This window comes from Liolophura sinensis, chromosome 1, assembly GCF_032854445.1.
Source record: "Liolophura sinensis isolate JHLJ2023 chromosome 1, CUHK_Ljap_v2, whole genome shotgun sequence".
Taxonomy (NCBI): domain Eukaryota; kingdom Metazoa; phylum Mollusca; class Polyplacophora; order Chitonida; family Chitonidae; genus Liolophura; species Liolophura sinensis.
In genome coordinates, this window is record NC_088295.1 from 43425926 (window position 1) to 43444254 (window position 18329).

General features: G+C 38.0%; 1 protein-coding gene across 1 annotated transcript in view; it reads left to right on the top strand.

The window, feature by feature from the left end:
• The first annotated feature begins 2156 nt into the window (after nucleotides 1-2156).
• Nucleotides 2157-18329, top strand: part of LOC135482397 (protocadherin Fat 4-like) — a 64142-nt gene continuing 47969 nt past the window's right edge. The window contains exons 1-17 of the mRNA XM_064762365.1: nucleotides 2157-2398; nucleotides 3227-3301; nucleotides 4077-4210; nucleotides 4864-4917; nucleotides 5551-5649; nucleotides 6133-6225; nucleotides 6516-6650; nucleotides 9159-9287; nucleotides 9817-9907; nucleotides 10421-10575; nucleotides 11261-11440; nucleotides 12035-12172; nucleotides 13086-13250; nucleotides 14030-14277; nucleotides 14775-14904; nucleotides 15719-15807; nucleotides 16668-16752. Of these exons, the coding sequence (XP_064618435.1) occupies nucleotides 2284-2398; nucleotides 3227-3301; nucleotides 4077-4210; nucleotides 4864-4917; nucleotides 5551-5649; nucleotides 6133-6225; nucleotides 6516-6650; nucleotides 9159-9287; nucleotides 9817-9907; nucleotides 10421-10575; nucleotides 11261-11440; nucleotides 12035-12172; nucleotides 13086-13250; nucleotides 14030-14277; nucleotides 14775-14904; nucleotides 15719-15807; nucleotides 16668-16752 (2115 nt within the window). The 5' untranslated portion in view covers nucleotides 2157-2283. The remainder of the gene's footprint in view (nucleotides 2399-3226; nucleotides 3302-4076; nucleotides 4211-4863; nucleotides 4918-5550; nucleotides 5650-6132; nucleotides 6226-6515; nucleotides 6651-9158; nucleotides 9288-9816; nucleotides 9908-10420; nucleotides 10576-11260; nucleotides 11441-12034; nucleotides 12173-13085; nucleotides 13251-14029; nucleotides 14278-14774; nucleotides 14905-15718; nucleotides 15808-16667; nucleotides 16753-18329) is intronic.

An 18329-nucleotide genomic window follows, 5' to 3' on the forward strand; every position in this document is an offset into this window, starting at 1 on the left:
ATCTAAGGGGATTGGGCTAAATGTTATGTGCGTATATAAATCCAGATAAGATCTTCTGTCATCCTGTAGAAGTGTACAAGTGGTATTCATATACATGTATGCACAATTACCGTTTATTTAGGTGGATTATGTTATATGGCCTGCTCTAAGTGCTTGTCATGACAATATTATCAGATCTGGCAGCCATCCATGCCATGGCGGACGTAATTTACGATTGAATGCAATTGTAGCTTTTTCTTTCCCATTTAAAGGATTCTAAGCTGTATAGTCTATTGTAAATTCCTGTCTTTGCGATGAGATTTTGTAGGCAATCTGGTAAGGCGGTATACTCATTCAGTGCAAGAGAACAATAGTCTCTTTAGACCTGAAAACCCCGAAAATTGAGAATGTTGTTTTAGGTGAAAGGGCGCTTTGAGATAATACTAAATAGTGTTTCACCAATAAGGTTGAATGTTCGAATCCAGCTCTCGCGGACTCCTTGTGGGTTTTGTGTTATGTATTTTATATGGTCCTAATACATCAGTTGTTGTCTACTATCCATGACGTGTTTCTGCAGAGAAGATATCCCACGTAGAATCTTAACTGTTCCAGAAATATCAAGCTAACAGAAATTAACTTTCAAAGGACTCTGGCTGTGCTCTCCATGCTAGGTCTTTTATTTTACATCCTTAGAAACTTCAGCTGTGTAACTTTCAACAAAAAATGGAATCATATAACAAACACTTAAGACGATGAAGAGAATATTCTCGAGCTTTGATCCTAGGAACGTAAATATAAGTCTGAAACCTCAGTTTCATAGGAACTTTAAATAGCACAAATGTTCAGAATGCATAATTGTGTGGTGAAACTTTTTTGTGATATTGTGAAGAGCGGATATACGTGTCTGTACCATAATCAGAACCATCTTCACCTTGCCTTTACATGCTCCTAAAGCCGATCTACTTCTTGCATATATTTCAATTACTTATTTATTTATTCATTTATTGTTTTAAGTGTTGATTGATTAGTGTTGAACGCTGGCGGAACTCAAAATATTTCACTTAAGCGATAACGGTCAGTTTTATTGATGGAAGAATTTTTTTTAGGTTCCCTCCGCTTCAGCTCATGTTGCATCTTAGCACGAGGTTCAAGGATCAATTCCAGGTGGCGTCATTCCCTGTGTAGCAATTGTATGTGTCGTGACAGTTTCAAGGCTCATACTTAAATTTAATTTCCAGCCTGCATGAGCGTCAGTGTCACCGAACACTGCTCCAGACCAAGGCGTCGGTGCCACATTAAGTCATAGTAGCATATAATAACATGAGAGTTGATATCTCGATGCATGTCAAATCTCAGTCCATTTCAATTGTTTGCCTCTCAGTTAATTGCCACTAGTAGCGATAAAGACGGTATAAATGTACACGGTGGCAGACATGTACACTAGACACATCTCAGAATCTGTCTAGGTCGTGACAATGGCAGGACGAGTGTTGTATGAACTATAAGGCATTCCTCAGGACATTGGCCACGCTATAAGTGCATGGAGTTGTCTTCTTCCTCGTCACGTGTAAGTGACTGGTATTTCACATATCGGTCAAGTGTTATGAGACGGTAACAACCTGAAACGGCTGTAATTTTCTGTTAGGTACGTTGCAAAATACCGTTAAACACGCATGAAAAATTAAATGGCGATGGAATTGAAAGGTTACATACAATTGCCCATGATAATAAAGAAATTGTGGTCGTTTTGTCTTTCTTCTTGAATTTTTTACATCCTAGTGTAATATTTTTATGTATAAACTGTAAGAAATAGCAAAGGCATCATCTGTTGGAAACACTCACTTAAAATACATCGGCACTTAATTAGATAGATGGTTCTCTCAACGTTAAAAAGATTCTTTTACCCATGCCGGTAAAGCATTAAAAGTACGCCTCCAAACTACAGAACTTGCTATCATCAATGTAAACATTCTGTATGTAACTGTGTATAGGAAGGGTCTTGGGTTTGGCTTGGTTTCTCTCCTCAAGTAGATCCGGATATGGGAGTCGCTTTCCAGCAATCCCGGATAAAATGTATTATATTAAAGAACATGGTAGAGAGGACATACATAGTGTAATGCTAAGTGGTGCGTAGATCTAACTGTTGTATCAAGGGACTAGTGTCGCGATAAACAGGAAGACCCAAACCCATAATCTCACCATCCTTTCTTCAGAATCCCGCAGAATCTCGCTACTCACGACAATGGCTTCACTGCCTGCCTAGATGCCGGTTTTTGCTTTGTCTCACATTTGGTTGCATAGACGATGGACACCAAAGATATGTCCATGTTATTAATATCTGTATTATTTTCATGGATATGGTGTTTCCACTTGATCCAGGGACAGTTCAGTGGCAATGGTGTGGTGTTTCACCGACCCTGTAAGTATTCATCAAGACTGATAAATGTAATATTATGAATATATCGAACCACGTGGCTCTAAAATTATAACTAACCACGTTTCCGTTCGACATTGCCAGCCGTCATTCAGGATGTTCTAAGGCTCTGAATCAAGACAAAAGAAACCCAGCACTTTTCCCCCATATCGCATGGCGCATTATTTCAAACTTCGGTAAAAGATTCTTACAATTCTGTGATAAATTACGGTATGTTGTCCATAATTTTGGTTAACAACAGATAATGATCATTATAGTCAAGAGATAACTTCAGGTGCATTATAATTTCAGGTGTCAATTATTGTCAATACCTGTGAAATAACGTTCGAATATATGTATTAGTGTCTAAAGTTAAGTTATATCAAGACGTTTGATGAGATTGAGGAAAAGGATTTCTTAGTCTGGGAACTATTCCTTCGGCTTTAGTGGTTTTAAAGATCCACATCATGCCGATGCGTGCTATGAATAAATCCTGTGCACGCAGTAATTAAAACGTTGTAATACAGGATGTATACATGATGGGGATGCGGGCTGTAACTATATCATGGGATACAGGCTGTAACTTTATCGGGCAGGGCCGGCGATCGTATAGGTGAGAGGCACATGTGTCATTGTGCTGAGGTCCCCAATGAAGGCTAAGATATATATATATATATATATATATATATATATATATATATATATATATATATATATATATATATATATATATATATATATATATATATATATATATATATATATATATATATATATATATATATATATATATATATAACCCTAACTTTATATAGGCATCATTTTCCTTTCCAGTTTGTCATCAGTTTTTTGCTAACTCTCAAAAAAAGACGCCGTTGGAAGTGTCCGTACTGGAAAATGCTGCCGTTGGTGGGTAACGTACATAGCTATTCCTCAGTAATTCAGCTACAGTCGGGTTTTTTTAGCCAGTCGCCTATATTCAGCTATCTGTAAAATCAGTCATACTCTCAAACTGTGCCTTTAGTCAATGACACGTAAAAGCACAAGACCTACACTTGGATACATTGTAAAAAGTTCACATTCTTGCAAACAAAATGAAGTTAGAACACTTTTTCTAATTCATAATGTTAAACTCCATAAGCTTTCTTTTCGACTCAAAGAACTCATTTCCTCGTAATTATTCAAAAGCAAGTGGCAATTTTTGTGGCAAGTATGACTGATTTTACAGACTGGTTAAAAAAAAATCAGGTGGGCAACTAGTGAATCGAAAAAGTCTGCACAAAGTGCAGTTTCCTGATTTCTAATCTGGTTGTTGAAGAAATTTAATTTAAACGGACACTCTAATATTTGATGATCTCATTCAATAAGTTCTAAAATCATCCTCCTGCTTTTCAACCTTTTCAACGTTAGGCCTCTGTCCTTGTTAGTCCTGTATAGTTTTATATCTCATCTTTCTTTCCTCCTCTCATCATTTGCTGCCATTATTTTCAACTGTCTTTTTCTCTTTAAAGAAATGTCGGAAAAAATATTGAAGACCACATTTTCAACTAACTTTTCGCACTCTTTTTTCTGAATTTTTAGTGTTTTTCTACGTTTTCTCCACCTTTAAACCCTTGCTTTAGATGCTTATGTTAATTTTATCTTCTTTGTATGTAATCAGAAAGGAGATATTTTTTACCAACAGGCACCATCCTCAGAACTTTCGAGAAGCCTACCATAACCGCCCACATGAGGGTCACAGGTGGACCCCTCCGTTTTTTCGACTTCGACACTTCCAAACTGGAGCTGAGTGTGAAGCAACCATTACTATCACTGCGGGTATGTTAATCAGAACTGCCATGTCTATACTGCATAAAACCGCACGTCGCTAATCTATGTAGGAAAAGATAACTAAAATAGCTTTCGCCTGAAATTCACGAGCCCAAGAATAAACAGGTCTTAGGTTCTAATCGAGGTGTTGTTCAAACGTAGGGAGGTTGATCAGGTATAGCCAACAAGATGCCGTTATTACACCCAGTTTGCTCCACCCACAGGTCTGATTAGTTTGTCCGTGTCTGCAGTCAGGAGGTTGGTCACGTATACCTGGTAAGAGGCGGGTGTTAGCTACACCAGAAATATCTACCATAGATGGTGCAATCATCTTTTGCACAGTGGATACGGTGTCTGTGTACATGTTGAATGTATAATACTGTGTACATGTTGAATGTATAATACTGTGTACATGGTGAATGTATAATACTTTGTACATGGTAAATGTATAATACTTTGTATATGGCAAATGTATAGTACTGTGTACAATATTTACTCAGTCTTAAAAAAACATGAAACATACTGTATATTATTTCTATCAGTGTATTCCTATACGTTCCTCTGTTGAAGTTATTGGTTGATATTTTTTATTTTCTTCGATAATATGTGTTGAATCCAGAACAACTGTAATAATTTAAGGTTGATTGTACTGTTTTCCACAGGGACAAACGCTCCAGCTGAACACGTCGTGCGTAGAAACCATGCAGCTGTATAAGGTACTTGGTAAAAACGTTCAGCTTATGTTCAATTTCTACTGCTTTTACTTTAGCATATCCATGGCTTACTGCTATCTTGATCAATGATCAATATGTATATCGATTTTACATATATTATTTTTACAAAACAGTGAATTTACTGTCCTATTTTTACTGTGTTTTATTATTTATGTTCGTTATTCTTCGTATTTACTCGTTTTTTTATCACCCATGAGTAACTGGGACAATAATCTGTTGGTATCTGGGCCCAGTTTCACAAAGCGGGGTACGTCATTGTATTTATCTTACATTTCTCAAACGATATTTTGTACGTCACTATTACCGTGTCGTTGTCCTATATGAGCGATCCCTATCTTTGTGAAACTGGGCCCAGGTGTCTAATAATCCATTGACCAACTCCCATCCTTCATATGACACACATATGAATGAGTAAAGAAACATCACAGCTGATGCCTATATGAGATAAAAAAAAACGGACCTATTCAGCCCCATACTATAACGATGGTTCAAAAGGTCTATAGATAATTTAGATACTAATAAATGTTTTTGTTTCGCAATCATAGAAAAACTGATCTTTATCAGATCTCTTTGTTTTCGTCTGATTCATCGATTTCCTTTGATCTCTTCTTGCAGCTAGAGATCAAATTCTCCCCTTCTTTTATGATTACCGTCAGGGATGTCAATGATCCTCCAGTTTTTGTTAACTTACCAGGAACAGTTACCACCGAAGAGGTAAGCATCAAGCATGTACGTCTTAATTTACCATGTCAAACATATATGTCTTAATCAAGCATGTCAAGCATGTATGTCTTAATCAAGCATGTCAAGTATGTACGTCTTAATCAAGGACGTCAAACATGTACGTATTAATTGTATCACATACAACACAGCCCTTTGGAATGTGTTTCTCATTCAAGGGGATGTAACTCTTCCATTCTCCATTGTAAAATATTTCTGTGTAGCGTTTTAATTATACAAACTAGACACCGGTAGTTATTCCATTTCTTTATAATTTTCATAAAAGTCACACGTTGCACAAAATGTTACAATATTGGTGGTAGTTTAAAAGCTGAACAGTGTTTATTGTGGCTAGATTGAAGTCCACTGAATACATCTTCTTTAAAGTTTCATTCTGACTTTTAAGTCGATTAGCAATATAGTCAATGTGTTTTTCAGCCATGGCAACAAAATAATTAAGCGTATTTGTAATTGCAGGCTGTGCCTCATCAGCGGATAATTTACAAAGCCGTAGGTGACGATCCGTATGATGTGGACGATGTGTTCAAACGGAAATGGTACAGGCTTGTGGTAAGCAGCTGCAGTGGAAATCATACTATGACTAGGCTGTGCAGAAAAAAATCTATTAAACAAGAGCAACGTCATTCAAATGTATTGAGACCTTCAGTGGAAGCCGCACTAATTTATGTCGTTGTATATTCGATAAAACAAGCCTTATGAGGGATAAAGCATAAATTATTTTATATATTAAGCTTCATCTTGAATTCCTGATCGCCGTCGTTTCAGTGAAATATACCAGAGGACTGTGTTAATTTAATGAATACACCAATCAATCAATCAGTCAATCTGGCCGCTTACAGAATGTGACAGCGGTGGGGACAGATGAACACGCCTCGCAGAAGTTCTCCGTGGACAGACAGGGTAACGTGATCATAAACGGAGGGGTGGACTATGACAAAGGTCCCAGACAGTACAACCTGGTGATAGAAGTCATTGTGAGTAATCCTAGACAGTACAGTCTGCTGATAGAAGTCATTGTGAGTAATCAATAGATAGTACAATATCCTGAAAGAAGTTTTTGTTAGTAATCCTAGACTGTACAACCTCCTGATAGAAGGTATTGTGAGTAATCCTAGACAGTACAGTCTGCTGATAGAAGTCGTTGTGAGTAATCCTAGACTGTACAACCTCCTGATAGAAGTCATCGTGAGTAATCCTAGACAGTACAACCTCCTGATAGAAGTCATTGTGAGTAATCCTAGACAGTACAACCTCCTGATAGAAGTCATTGTGAGTAATCCTAGACAGTACAGTTTGCTGATAGAAGTCATTGTGAGTAATCAATAGATAGTACAACATCCTGAAAGAAGTTTTTGTGAGTAATCCTAGACTGTACAACCTCCTGATAGAAGGTATTGTGAATAATCCTAGACAGTACAGTCTGCTGATAGAAGTCGTTGTGAGTAATCCTAGACAGTACAACCTCCTGATAGAAGTCATCGTGAGTAATCCTAGACTGTACAACCTCCTGATAGAAGTCATCGTGAGTAATCCTAGACAGTACAACCTCCTGATAGAAGTCATTGTGAGTAATCCCAGACAGTACAGTTTGCTGACAGAAGTCATTGTGAGTAATCCTAGACAGTACAACCTCCTGATAGAAGTCATCGTGAATAATCCTAGACAGTACAGTCTGCTGATAGAAGTCATCGTGAGTAATCCTAGACAGTACAGTCTGCTGATAGAAGTCATTGTGAGTAATCCCAGACAGTACAGTTTGCTGAAAGAAGTCATTGTGAGTAATCCTAGACAGTACAACCTCCTGATAGAAGTCATCGCGAATAATCCTAGACAGTACAGTCTGCTGATAGAAGTCATCGTGAATAATCCTAGACAGTACAACCTCCTGGTAGAAGTCATCGTGAGTAATCCTAGACAGTACAACCTCCTGATAGAAGTCATCGTGAGTAATCCTAGACAGTACAACCTGGTGATAGAAGTCGTTGTGAGTAATCCTCGACAGTACAGTCTGCTGATAGAAGTCATTGTGAGTAATCCTAGACAGTACAACCTCCTGATAGGAGTCATTGTGAGTAATCCTAGACTGTACAACCTTCTAATAGAAGTCATCGTGAGTAATCTTAGGCAGTACAACCTCCTGATAGAATTCATTGTGAGTAATCCTAGACAGTACAACCTCCTGATAGAAGTCATCGTGAGTAATCGTAGACTGTACAATCTGCTGATAGAAGTCATTGTGAGTAATCCTAGACAGTACAACCTGGTGATAGAAGTCATTGTGAGTAATCCTAGACAGTACAGTCTGCTGATAGAAGTCATCGTGAATAATCCTAGACAGTACAGTCTGCTGATAGAAGTCATCGTGAGTAATCCTAGACAGTACAATCTGGTGATAGAAGTCATTGTGAGTAATCTTAGGCAGTACAACCTCCTGATAGAAGTCATCGTGAGTAATCCTAGACAGTACAGTCTGCTGATAGAAGTCATTGTGAGTAATCAATAGATAGTACAACATCCTGAAAGAAGTTTTTGTGAGTAATCCTAGACTGTACAACCTCCTGATAGAAGGTATTGTGAGTAATCCTAGACAGTACAATCTGCTGATAGAAGTCATTGTGAGTAATCGTAGACAGTACAACTTCCTGATAGAAATCATTGTGAGTAGTCCTAGACAGTACAATCTCCTGATAGAAGTCATCGCGAATAATCCTAGACAGTACAATCTGCTGATAGAAGTTATTGTGAGTAATCCTAGACAGTACAACTTGCTTAAAAATAGAGTCGTTTTGTATTCGGGATGTGATCTAACTATACCGTCCTCTCTCTAAGTATTGTCTTAGTTTGATGACAAATTGCAACATTACAGGTGTGAATAAATTCCATATAGGTGAATAGGTGTGTTTAGGTGTGAATCAATTATATCTACATTTACCATAACATATTGCTCAAAACTGTTCTTATACCATGTAGCGTTTTAGAACGACACCAAGTATAACTAAATTGTGAGTTCAGGGGCCGTGTTGACCAACAGTATATCACTTTTATTCTAAACGAATATTCATCGCTTTAGTTACAGATGAAATTAATGGCATGATTATAGAATGCCACACTTCTGAACAACTATCCTGAGTAAGTCGGCTATACTGCTTATTCGCTGCACCAAAGGTCGTCCCTTCAGCAGTGACTAGCATTTTTTGGTGTATATGCGAATTCAGATCAATTACATGTTTTACATTTCTACCAATGAAGTGTCACATACCGAAGGCCCGATTTTGACCAATCACAGTATTCGTCTTAAGTGTGCATGGCAGACGTAAGATCACATGATCACGCAACATCGGCTCATAAAAACAGCATGAGATATGTGCTGAGATATTTTATTGGAAAACTCATTTAAGCCAACTAATCTGTAACTGGGTCGAACTAGTTGTAATACCTTTTGTGAAGGTGGCTTCATTGCTGATCGTTGTGTCTCTGTTCAGGACGGTGGTTTTCCGCCTCTAAAGAATCAGAGTGTATTGACCGTGTTACTGGAGGACAGCGACGACCAGGGCCCCGCCTTCCAGTACGACGACTACACAGCCACCGTCATCGGGGAGAAACCCATCATGGTGAGAGGAATAAAGAGAATATTCAGTCAGCCATCAATTCAAACTATTATCTGTTTTTCTCCATTGTTATCCGGAAGACTGAACCACAGATCAGAAGTCATTGTTATCCAGAAGACTGAACCACAGATTTCTCTCCAGATGAATTCTTGAAAATTTCTCATGTTTATACATTTCTAGTTCTTTAGTGCTTTGTACTGAACGCTGGAAATCGATCTTGCGATTTCTGACCCTTAACACCCATTTTTATGGATGACGATTGGTTAACATCTGTTTCGAGGTAACTGTATTTTTGTTACAAAAATGTGTGAATCACCATCAGATCGATTGATTTTACAAGCTGCACCTCATTTGTTTGTGTAATTGTTGTCCAACACTATAGTCAAAACTTTTTGCATACCAAAAGTTGCTGCTGTTTTATGGTCAGGAAAATTCACGTTACAAGCTAATACAGCTCAGAGAAGAAATCAAAATATATGCCACAAATACAACCATCGAATGCTGAAGCTAACTTGTGACTTTTATGTCACAGGAAGTGGAGTGTCAGGTGACGGTCCCGCCATTATTCGCCACGGACCAGGACCCTGTCAAGAAGTCGCCAATCAATTACACGATCATTTCAGGTAACTTCGTACAACTTACCAGAAAAAAGTAAAAGTAACATATTCACTAAAGTAATACAAATATCGAAGTGAAGTGTTGTTTTGTGTGGTTCGGATTGTATTGAATGTACATATCAGTTGTACTTAATTACCACAAGAAAAAACTGATCCACTATAAACTCATGTCAGTAACACATTTTCTTCGGAAGAACAATGAAATACACGAGTTTTAAACACTTTTGTTCACACGATTCAATCCAACGCCAAGTGCGACACTAGAATGCCAATCGTAAACCCCCTCCCCCCCCCCACAATCAAACAGAATTTAAAAACAATCCTCATTATGTAAAACACATCAGCATCAGCAAGAGTTGGATTCAACTGGTTCAGCGAGGACCGTTCAACAGGTACTCACAATACCTATTTCCTATACGATTTTTATTAACGTCAAAGACTAAATTTTCTAAACCAGCTTCTCAATCAAATAAACTTGTAAACTATATAAGCGTTTATTTCTGATGATCTGGGTTTCAGGGGACCCTGGAGACTACAGGTATTGGTCTACCTTCTTCTACGTGGATAGCGACACAGGTCGGCTGTGTCAGAGCGAGTCCGTACCCAGATCTACGTCCAGAGCAAGTCGCAGATTGGAGAGAAAAGGCTTCCACAACTTCACATTCACAGTCCAGGTGAAGTGCGTATTATAAACTAAAAAAAGCCTATGGATAATGTTTCCCATGGAAAGTCATGAAGGAAATTCTCTAAAAGCTTCCTCTTTTAAGAACAAAGAAATGACGCAGCTTCATGAATCAATCCATGAATTTCCGTGTTCCAAAGTCCAAACACAGCTGAGCGTTACACCAGCCGTCCTGTTTTGTGTTTAACATGCAGCTGTAATGAAATAGCGAGAAAAATTTAGTTTACTATGAGATCATTTCTTGACATGAATGGCCTGGAACATTTGAATGTGTTAATATGTGTCATATTCCACACTCTCTGTATATGATCAGTCCATAAATTTGATCAAGTAAAGAACCAATCAGTCAATAGGACAATCAGTCAATCAACCAGTTGAGGTACATCGCTGGCCAAAATGATTACACAACATGCACGCTGTTAAGCGTGGACGATCAAGCCCTTGTCCTTTGAAGTTGCGTGTTCGAATCCATCTCTTATCGGTTCGGCTAAGTCAGGCCTCATAAACATGGCCGCCGTGATATAAAAGAAAATATCTTGAACGTGCCAAGTGCCAATCAATCAATCAATCATCTAATTAATCAGCCAATGAATTAATCAGAACATCGATAAACTAATTTACTAGTCAGTCAATGAAGTATCCGTCCATTAACCGAGTTTTTTTCTTGTCTTCCTCAGGCGTACCAGACAGATGACCCACGGAAGGCGGCCACCACGCGACTATTTGTCCACGTACAGGATCGGAACATTCACTCGCCGCAGTTCCGACGACTGCTGTATCGGACCTCCCTGCTCGAATATCCCGCCACCCGTCGCGGGGCTATCCTACTCACCGTTGAGGCCACGGACGATGACTATGTACGTCAAAGCTCGTTTTTAAAACTATATGCATCGAAAACTCTTTGGAACTATCAATTTCGATTCAAAGATGTAGTTATTATATACTCACAGAAGTACCGGTTTCCAAGTCATAAGAACAAACGGATAAATGTTGTCTCTTTAAATATGGAGTTTATATATATTTATGGTAGATGTTTACCGAGAAAAAAGATGTAATATTAAATTATTTGATAAAATATTGAAAAAATGCTGATGAAGGGATGAAAACATGGAACTGTAATTACTTTAGAAGAAAGCCTTTTTGATCCTGTAAAACTGGTTTATTGTATTGATTTTTCCTCCTCAGGTCAATATAAAATTGTTACTTTGATTACCGAAAAGTTCGCAATGTAAATGTAAACTATAACTATATATAACAAGTTGAAGGATGACTTTTATTCATCATTTTATTCATTCTGCATTGTAACTGTAAATCTGCGATGTTTTCTTTGCGAAAAATCTGTATAAGCAGAATTAAATGATAAACAATGTTTCATATAATGCGTCGTATTTAAATTGATGCAAATTTTTTAAACAGGAACTGTTAAATTTTAAAATTTAATGTGTTTCCAGGGTATGAACAAACTACTGAAATACGAGCTTGTTGACAATCCTCGTCATGCGTTCTCAATAGATGCTCACTCTGGTCTGGTGAGAGTAATGAGGCCCCGGTACATTGACAGAGAGGCCAACAGCACCATGGAGATATCGGTGAGCAAGTATAGAAGTTCATAGTAGCAGGAACCAATGCATGATATACCTCCATTTGTTCGAAAGTGCATTAGCTAATACTGATATTAAGTTATATTTTATATTTAAAACCTTAGCCAAACCTTGCATCCATTGCATTTGTCCAGTGTCAAAGTATGACAGCTGAAGTTCATCTTTAATAGACTGTTATGGAATTATTTTTGGTCCAAGTACAATTTTAAAGACTTGGCTTAAAGTTAAATCTGGTATTAAGACTTAAAACAGTTTTAACAAACCGGGGTTACAGTTCTTTAGGTCACAGAATAATAATAAAGATAAACCATGTGAAAATTATCACTCTGGTTAAGGTTGATTCTGAGTTGTACGGGTATCAGAGCAATATTTGACTTTAAAAAATTCATTTCATATTGTTTGGACATGTCAGTCATGTAAAGATCGCCATTGCCATATTTTTTTTTATTATTGTTTAACTTAGTGTTCAAGATTTTTTCACGGTCAAGGTTATGGGTGGAGGGTAGTGCCTGGAGTATACCTTTGGCCTTCACCAGGTACACTAGTGTCTGGAGTATACCTCCGCCCTTCATCAGGTACACTAGTACATGCAGTATACCTCCGCCCTTCACTAAGTACACTAGTGCCTGGAGTATTCCTCTGCTCTTCACCAGGTAAACTAGTGCCTAGAGTATACCTCCACCCTTCACCAGGTACCTGACATACCTCCTGACATAAAGCAGCAGCTAAACAAGGAGAACTCAGTGGTGAAGGCCCTGACACTGGTACCATTTGAGTGATGGGAGTACATACCGTAGGCTGAATAGGCTTTTATCGAATATTTTTTAATCCTAAGCACAATTTCTATTCCTATATCTGCAGCCTATGGACAGATTTCCAGTTGTTGTCTACTCTTTGTCAGGTGCGGGCTGTAGAATCTCACACAGTGGACAGATTTGAGAGCAAACAGTTGGCGAAGATAGAAGTGTCTATATTGGATGTCAACGACAACCCACCGAGGTTTACTCAGGAAAAGTACGAGTACATTGTCAAGGACAATCACCCTGTCGGAATGGCAATAAACAATGTGAGTATATAGAAAGATGCGAGCTGCATGACATGGACAACATCCTAAAATAGGATCATTTACACATGGCCATCTTACTTTGCTATATAAAGAATCCCGATGAAGAGTCACGTCATATGTTCAATAATATGACATTTGAATCCAGCGATCCTGCATTTGATTGCTTATAGGCAGCTTATCCAGTGAAATAAAGACTCAATGTTTTCTGTTACCTATGGTAGATTTCTCTCGCCCTAAAACATGCTGAGGCAATGCTTTATGAAGTCGTGGCTGACAAGTCAAAAGAAATTTAGTCGTATAGGTTTAAAGGGTTTTAACACTCCTATACCACCACAACATTTGGAAAATCTTTCAAAGATGGCCGCCTAAACAACTCAAGCCAACCCACACGTAGATCTGAGCCTTTAAGAGCATCGATCACAAATAGGCGTGGTACATTGCTTTCCTTTGCTAATGTCTTCTTGCGATTTCTCTACGGATGTGTGAATGACTGGACAACTTTATGTTTTATCGATGGTGAAATAAGAAGCATAACTATCCCAACATGATTAGGTAAAATCTTGAAAAGAGTATTCATGTAACTTACATGTAAGTCCATTAATCCATACAAAATAAAAGATTGCAGAACAAAGACTGAATGTACAGCAGCGACGACCCTACAACTTTTTCCTTTAACAAAGAACTTAAGATAAATCTACTTATTTACTTAATCTACATCTTTCTACGTACTGAAACTTTTCAAAACAATATCATACGAAACAATTGTCTTCGGTTTTCAGGCCAGCAATAAAGTAGAGGCCACCGACATTGACTTTAAGGAAAATGGCACGGTGACCTACACTATAGGTCAAGTGACCAACAGTTTTGGCAGATTCTCCATTAAGGATTTAAACCGGTTTGTTGTGGATGCCAAAGGAAATATCCGCATTGGGCGAAGTTTGCGGGATTTGAGACGAAACCGAGAGTTTCCTTATTACACCTTGAGAATAAACGCCGAAGACCAGGCCACGTCTAAATCTGAGAGATTGTAAGTTGGCTGTAACCGGTACACCATTTCAACTATTATCCGGTGTGCTATTTATACAGTATAAAAGGTAACAATACGACAGTGTGATAGTTGGCAAATGGCCACACATATTACCAGTGAAATCCGACATCTTGCCAGTTTTATTCTAACAGGTTTTTATTCTGTACATATAAATGCTTAAACATTGGCAGCTTGTCACCATTGACAGAATTAAGTAAAAATTGAAATTAACAGTATAAATTGTCACTGAACCAGAATTACCCAAAATGTTATGTTGTCATCACATTCCATATACAAACACATTAAAACAATAAAAAATATTGTTCCATGCTTTTTCATTTATAACCTGGAATGTTTTATCAACGTACCTACATGTAAAACCATATACCGTTATGTGAATATAAATGTTTTCTTCTTTAGAGATAATTATATTAGAGCATGCCTTAGAAATATCATCAAGATTTCAAAGTGATACCGAATAATTCCACTTCTTTCAGGAGTTCTTCAACCACTGTGATCATCCGTATTGTTGAGGCGAACGATTTCCCGCCGAACTTTGTCAAAGTTCCCACTTCTGTCGTCATTGGCGAGTCGGCAGAGCCAGGCACTCTGATCGCCGATATGAAGGTGAGATGCAGACGACACTCGATCAACGTTATACCTCTCCATAACATGTCTTCTTGATCAAAGTTATACCTCCCTATAATTCGTCTTCTTAGCCACTGTTATAGTTCCTGTAACACGTGTTCATGTGTCGTGCATCATTTGCCATCTCGAAGCTTCTACACCTCGACTAAAACACTTTATTTCAAATGCAACTGGCTTCTCTTGTTACTATATTTCGCCACGATATGGCTGAAGTATTGCCAATGTGGCGTGGAGTCATTATCATTCGTCCATTCTTGTTACTACAAAAGACTGTGCAAGTTTTCTTTTTGAAAGTAATTTAGCATGTTCACCATTGTCCAATGTAGCGTGGCATGGCTTTTCTCTTTGTTTTAGAACGTCGATAGGTCATTGGTGGAGCTCGTCGTTCCAATTTTAAAAAATTTAATATTTTTTGTGACGCCAATGACGGTGAGATGTATGAAACTTGACACCTTCGACGTCATGATTTTTGCGAAATTCAAGGGGAACAAACTATGACAATTTGAGCAAATTGTAGTCATCTCAGATTTCGTAGGGATATTCCTAATCAAACATAAGTTACAAACTTCTGCTAAATTGCAGACCCGTAAACAAATTAATAGAAAAAACTTAACACAATCATCTCCGTGTATTTATTACGATATCTTTCACTTTCACATCAAAAAAACAATTCGGTCCACTTTACCCTCAAACGTAAATGACCTCCTAAAAGTAACATTACCAGTGGGTAAATGCATGTGGTGTTTGTCTTGTTGCCTCCAGCTGCTTGCTAACACTGTCCTTTCTGTGACAGGCCTTGGATAAAGACGGAGACGAGGACATGTATTTAAAGTATCAGATAGCAGAAGGAAACGTGGGCAGCGCGTTCTCTATCTCTAACAGGTAGGCAGAAATTACAGTATCAGATAGCAGAGGGAAACGTGGGCAGTGCTTATTCTATGTCTAACAGGTAGACAGTATTTACAGTATCAGATAGCAGAAGGAAACGTGGGCAGTGTGTTCTCTATGTCTGACAGGTAGGCAGTATTTAGTATCAGATAACAGAGGCAAACGTGTTCAGTGGGTTTTCTATCTCTTCCACGTAGGGTGTATTTACAGTATCAGATAGCAGAAGGAAACGTGGGCAGTGCTTTCTCTATTTCGAACAGGTTGACAGTATTTACAGTATTAGATAGAAGAGGGAAACGTGGGCAGTGTGTTCTCTGTTTCGAACAGGTTGACAGTATTTACAGTATCAGATAGCAGAGGAAAACGGGGGTAGTGCGTTCTCAGTCTCTAACAAGAAGGAAGTATTTACAGTATCAAATGACAGAGGGAAACATGGGCAGTGCGTTTTGTATGTCTACCAGGTAGGCAGTATTTACAGTATCAGATAGCTGTGGAAAACGCGAACAGTGCGTTCTACTTCTCTAACAGGTAGGCAGTATTTATAGTATCAGGTAGCTAAGGAAAACGTGGACCGGACGATTTGAATTTTAAGAGCAGAGGAGTATTTGCAGCATCTGACGGTAACGTTGGATGGGAAGTGTGTTCTCCTTATCTAAAAGGTACGTAGCATTGACAGTATCAGATAGTGGAAGGAAACATTATTAAAATTTGCATTAAAATCTCGAAAATAATTATCTTGAAAATAGAAAATATTGTAGTTGCTGAAATTATAATCATGCTTTAAACAATTACACTATCTGGAACTCAGTGCTGAGATAAGTTCACTCTCAGTTATGTAATATATCTTGTTACAGGGGTTACCTGGTAACAGCCCGACCCCTGGATCGAGAACAGACGGCCGATTACACCTTGGTGGTGCAAGTCACGGATCGTGTCCATGTATGTATTATATATAGTTACCTCAATACCATTATCTCTAGATCTAGTGTTATTGCATACACTTATACTCTGTGTTATCTTTTACGAGGACTATAACATCCATATTTGAAATGAAATGTCAGTTATGAAGTAAAAATCACTTAGGAAATAAAAAATGACAATTACACTGTTGAAAAAAAGCATTGATCAGTGTTGCAATAGTCAGGCCTATTGACTATTCTAGAAATAACACTTGGTACATCTTATCTGGATCCACAATTGCACAGAGATCAAAACGGTTTCCTTTCCCGCAGACTTTACGGTAACAGGTATAGTTTCAATTTTGTCATTATCTTTGCGTGAAACTTAGTTATGTAGTAGACCGGGAGATAAAATTTAGTGAGCAAAATCAAGGATGTCCTGAGTCACGTGACCGCGATCCAGAGAGTATTGCCGAAAAAACTGAGAGTAATATATTGCATGCTGCAAAGAGAACAATTCCTAACAAAACAATTACAGTCAAATACAAAGACAAAAGCTGGATAACACCACAAATTAAACACGAAATTCAAGTAAGAGACCGTTTGTTTAAACCATCGAGACGTTTTAAAACTTGTCATTTTTAAATTTAAATCAATTTAAAACTCAAAAAAATAAAGTTAATTCACCTATTAAATCCGCGAAACTTTCTCACCAGTCTAAAAATGTCCAAAAAAATTCGAGCCGGCAATATAAGTGAAAAGGATGGTGGAAAATAGCTAATTCAGGCCAGACTGTCACTTTTCCACCATTAATAACCGACGATGGTTCATACGAGTATAATTCAAGCATAAAGGCCACTATCTTAAATAACTATTTCTCCAGCATATGTACAGTAGAAATTTCAGCAATAGATCCACCAGCTCAAACACTGCAATCTGAAGCAATTCTACAGGAAATCATTATCACACGAGAGGATATAAACGATATCATAACCGGTCTCGACACTTCCAAAGCCTCTGGCCCAGATGGAATAAGTTCCAAACATCTGGTTGAAGGTAAGGATATTCACACGCCTGTATTGCTGCACCTTTTTAATATGTCCCTCACTGTAGGTAACTCCAATTTACAAAAAAGGAAATATACACGATTTTAGAAATTACAGGCCCATATCTCTACTACACTGCTTAAGTACAGTATTTGAAAGAGCTGTTTTCAAATATGTTTTCCTGCTTTTGCGAAATAAAATCTGTACAGCGCAGCACGGATTTCCCCCATCCAGATCAACGGTGACTCTGCTAGATATATATTTTGACATAGTCCATTCCTTAGATAAAAGGAGAGAAGTATACTTTGTCTTTTTTGATATTCCAAAGGCTTTCAACAGTCTGGCATAAAGGATTATTATACAAACTTAAAAGTCTTGGTATTCGAGGCAATTTATTAAACTAGTGTGAACATTATCTTATAAACAGAACTTCACGGTTTGTCATCGATGGCCAGCAATCAGAAATAAGCACGCTAGAAGCAAGAGTACCGCAGGGTTGGGTTCTTGGGCCTCTATTGTTCGCAATATACATTAATGATCTACCGGAGGGCATCATAAATAACCTACCGTT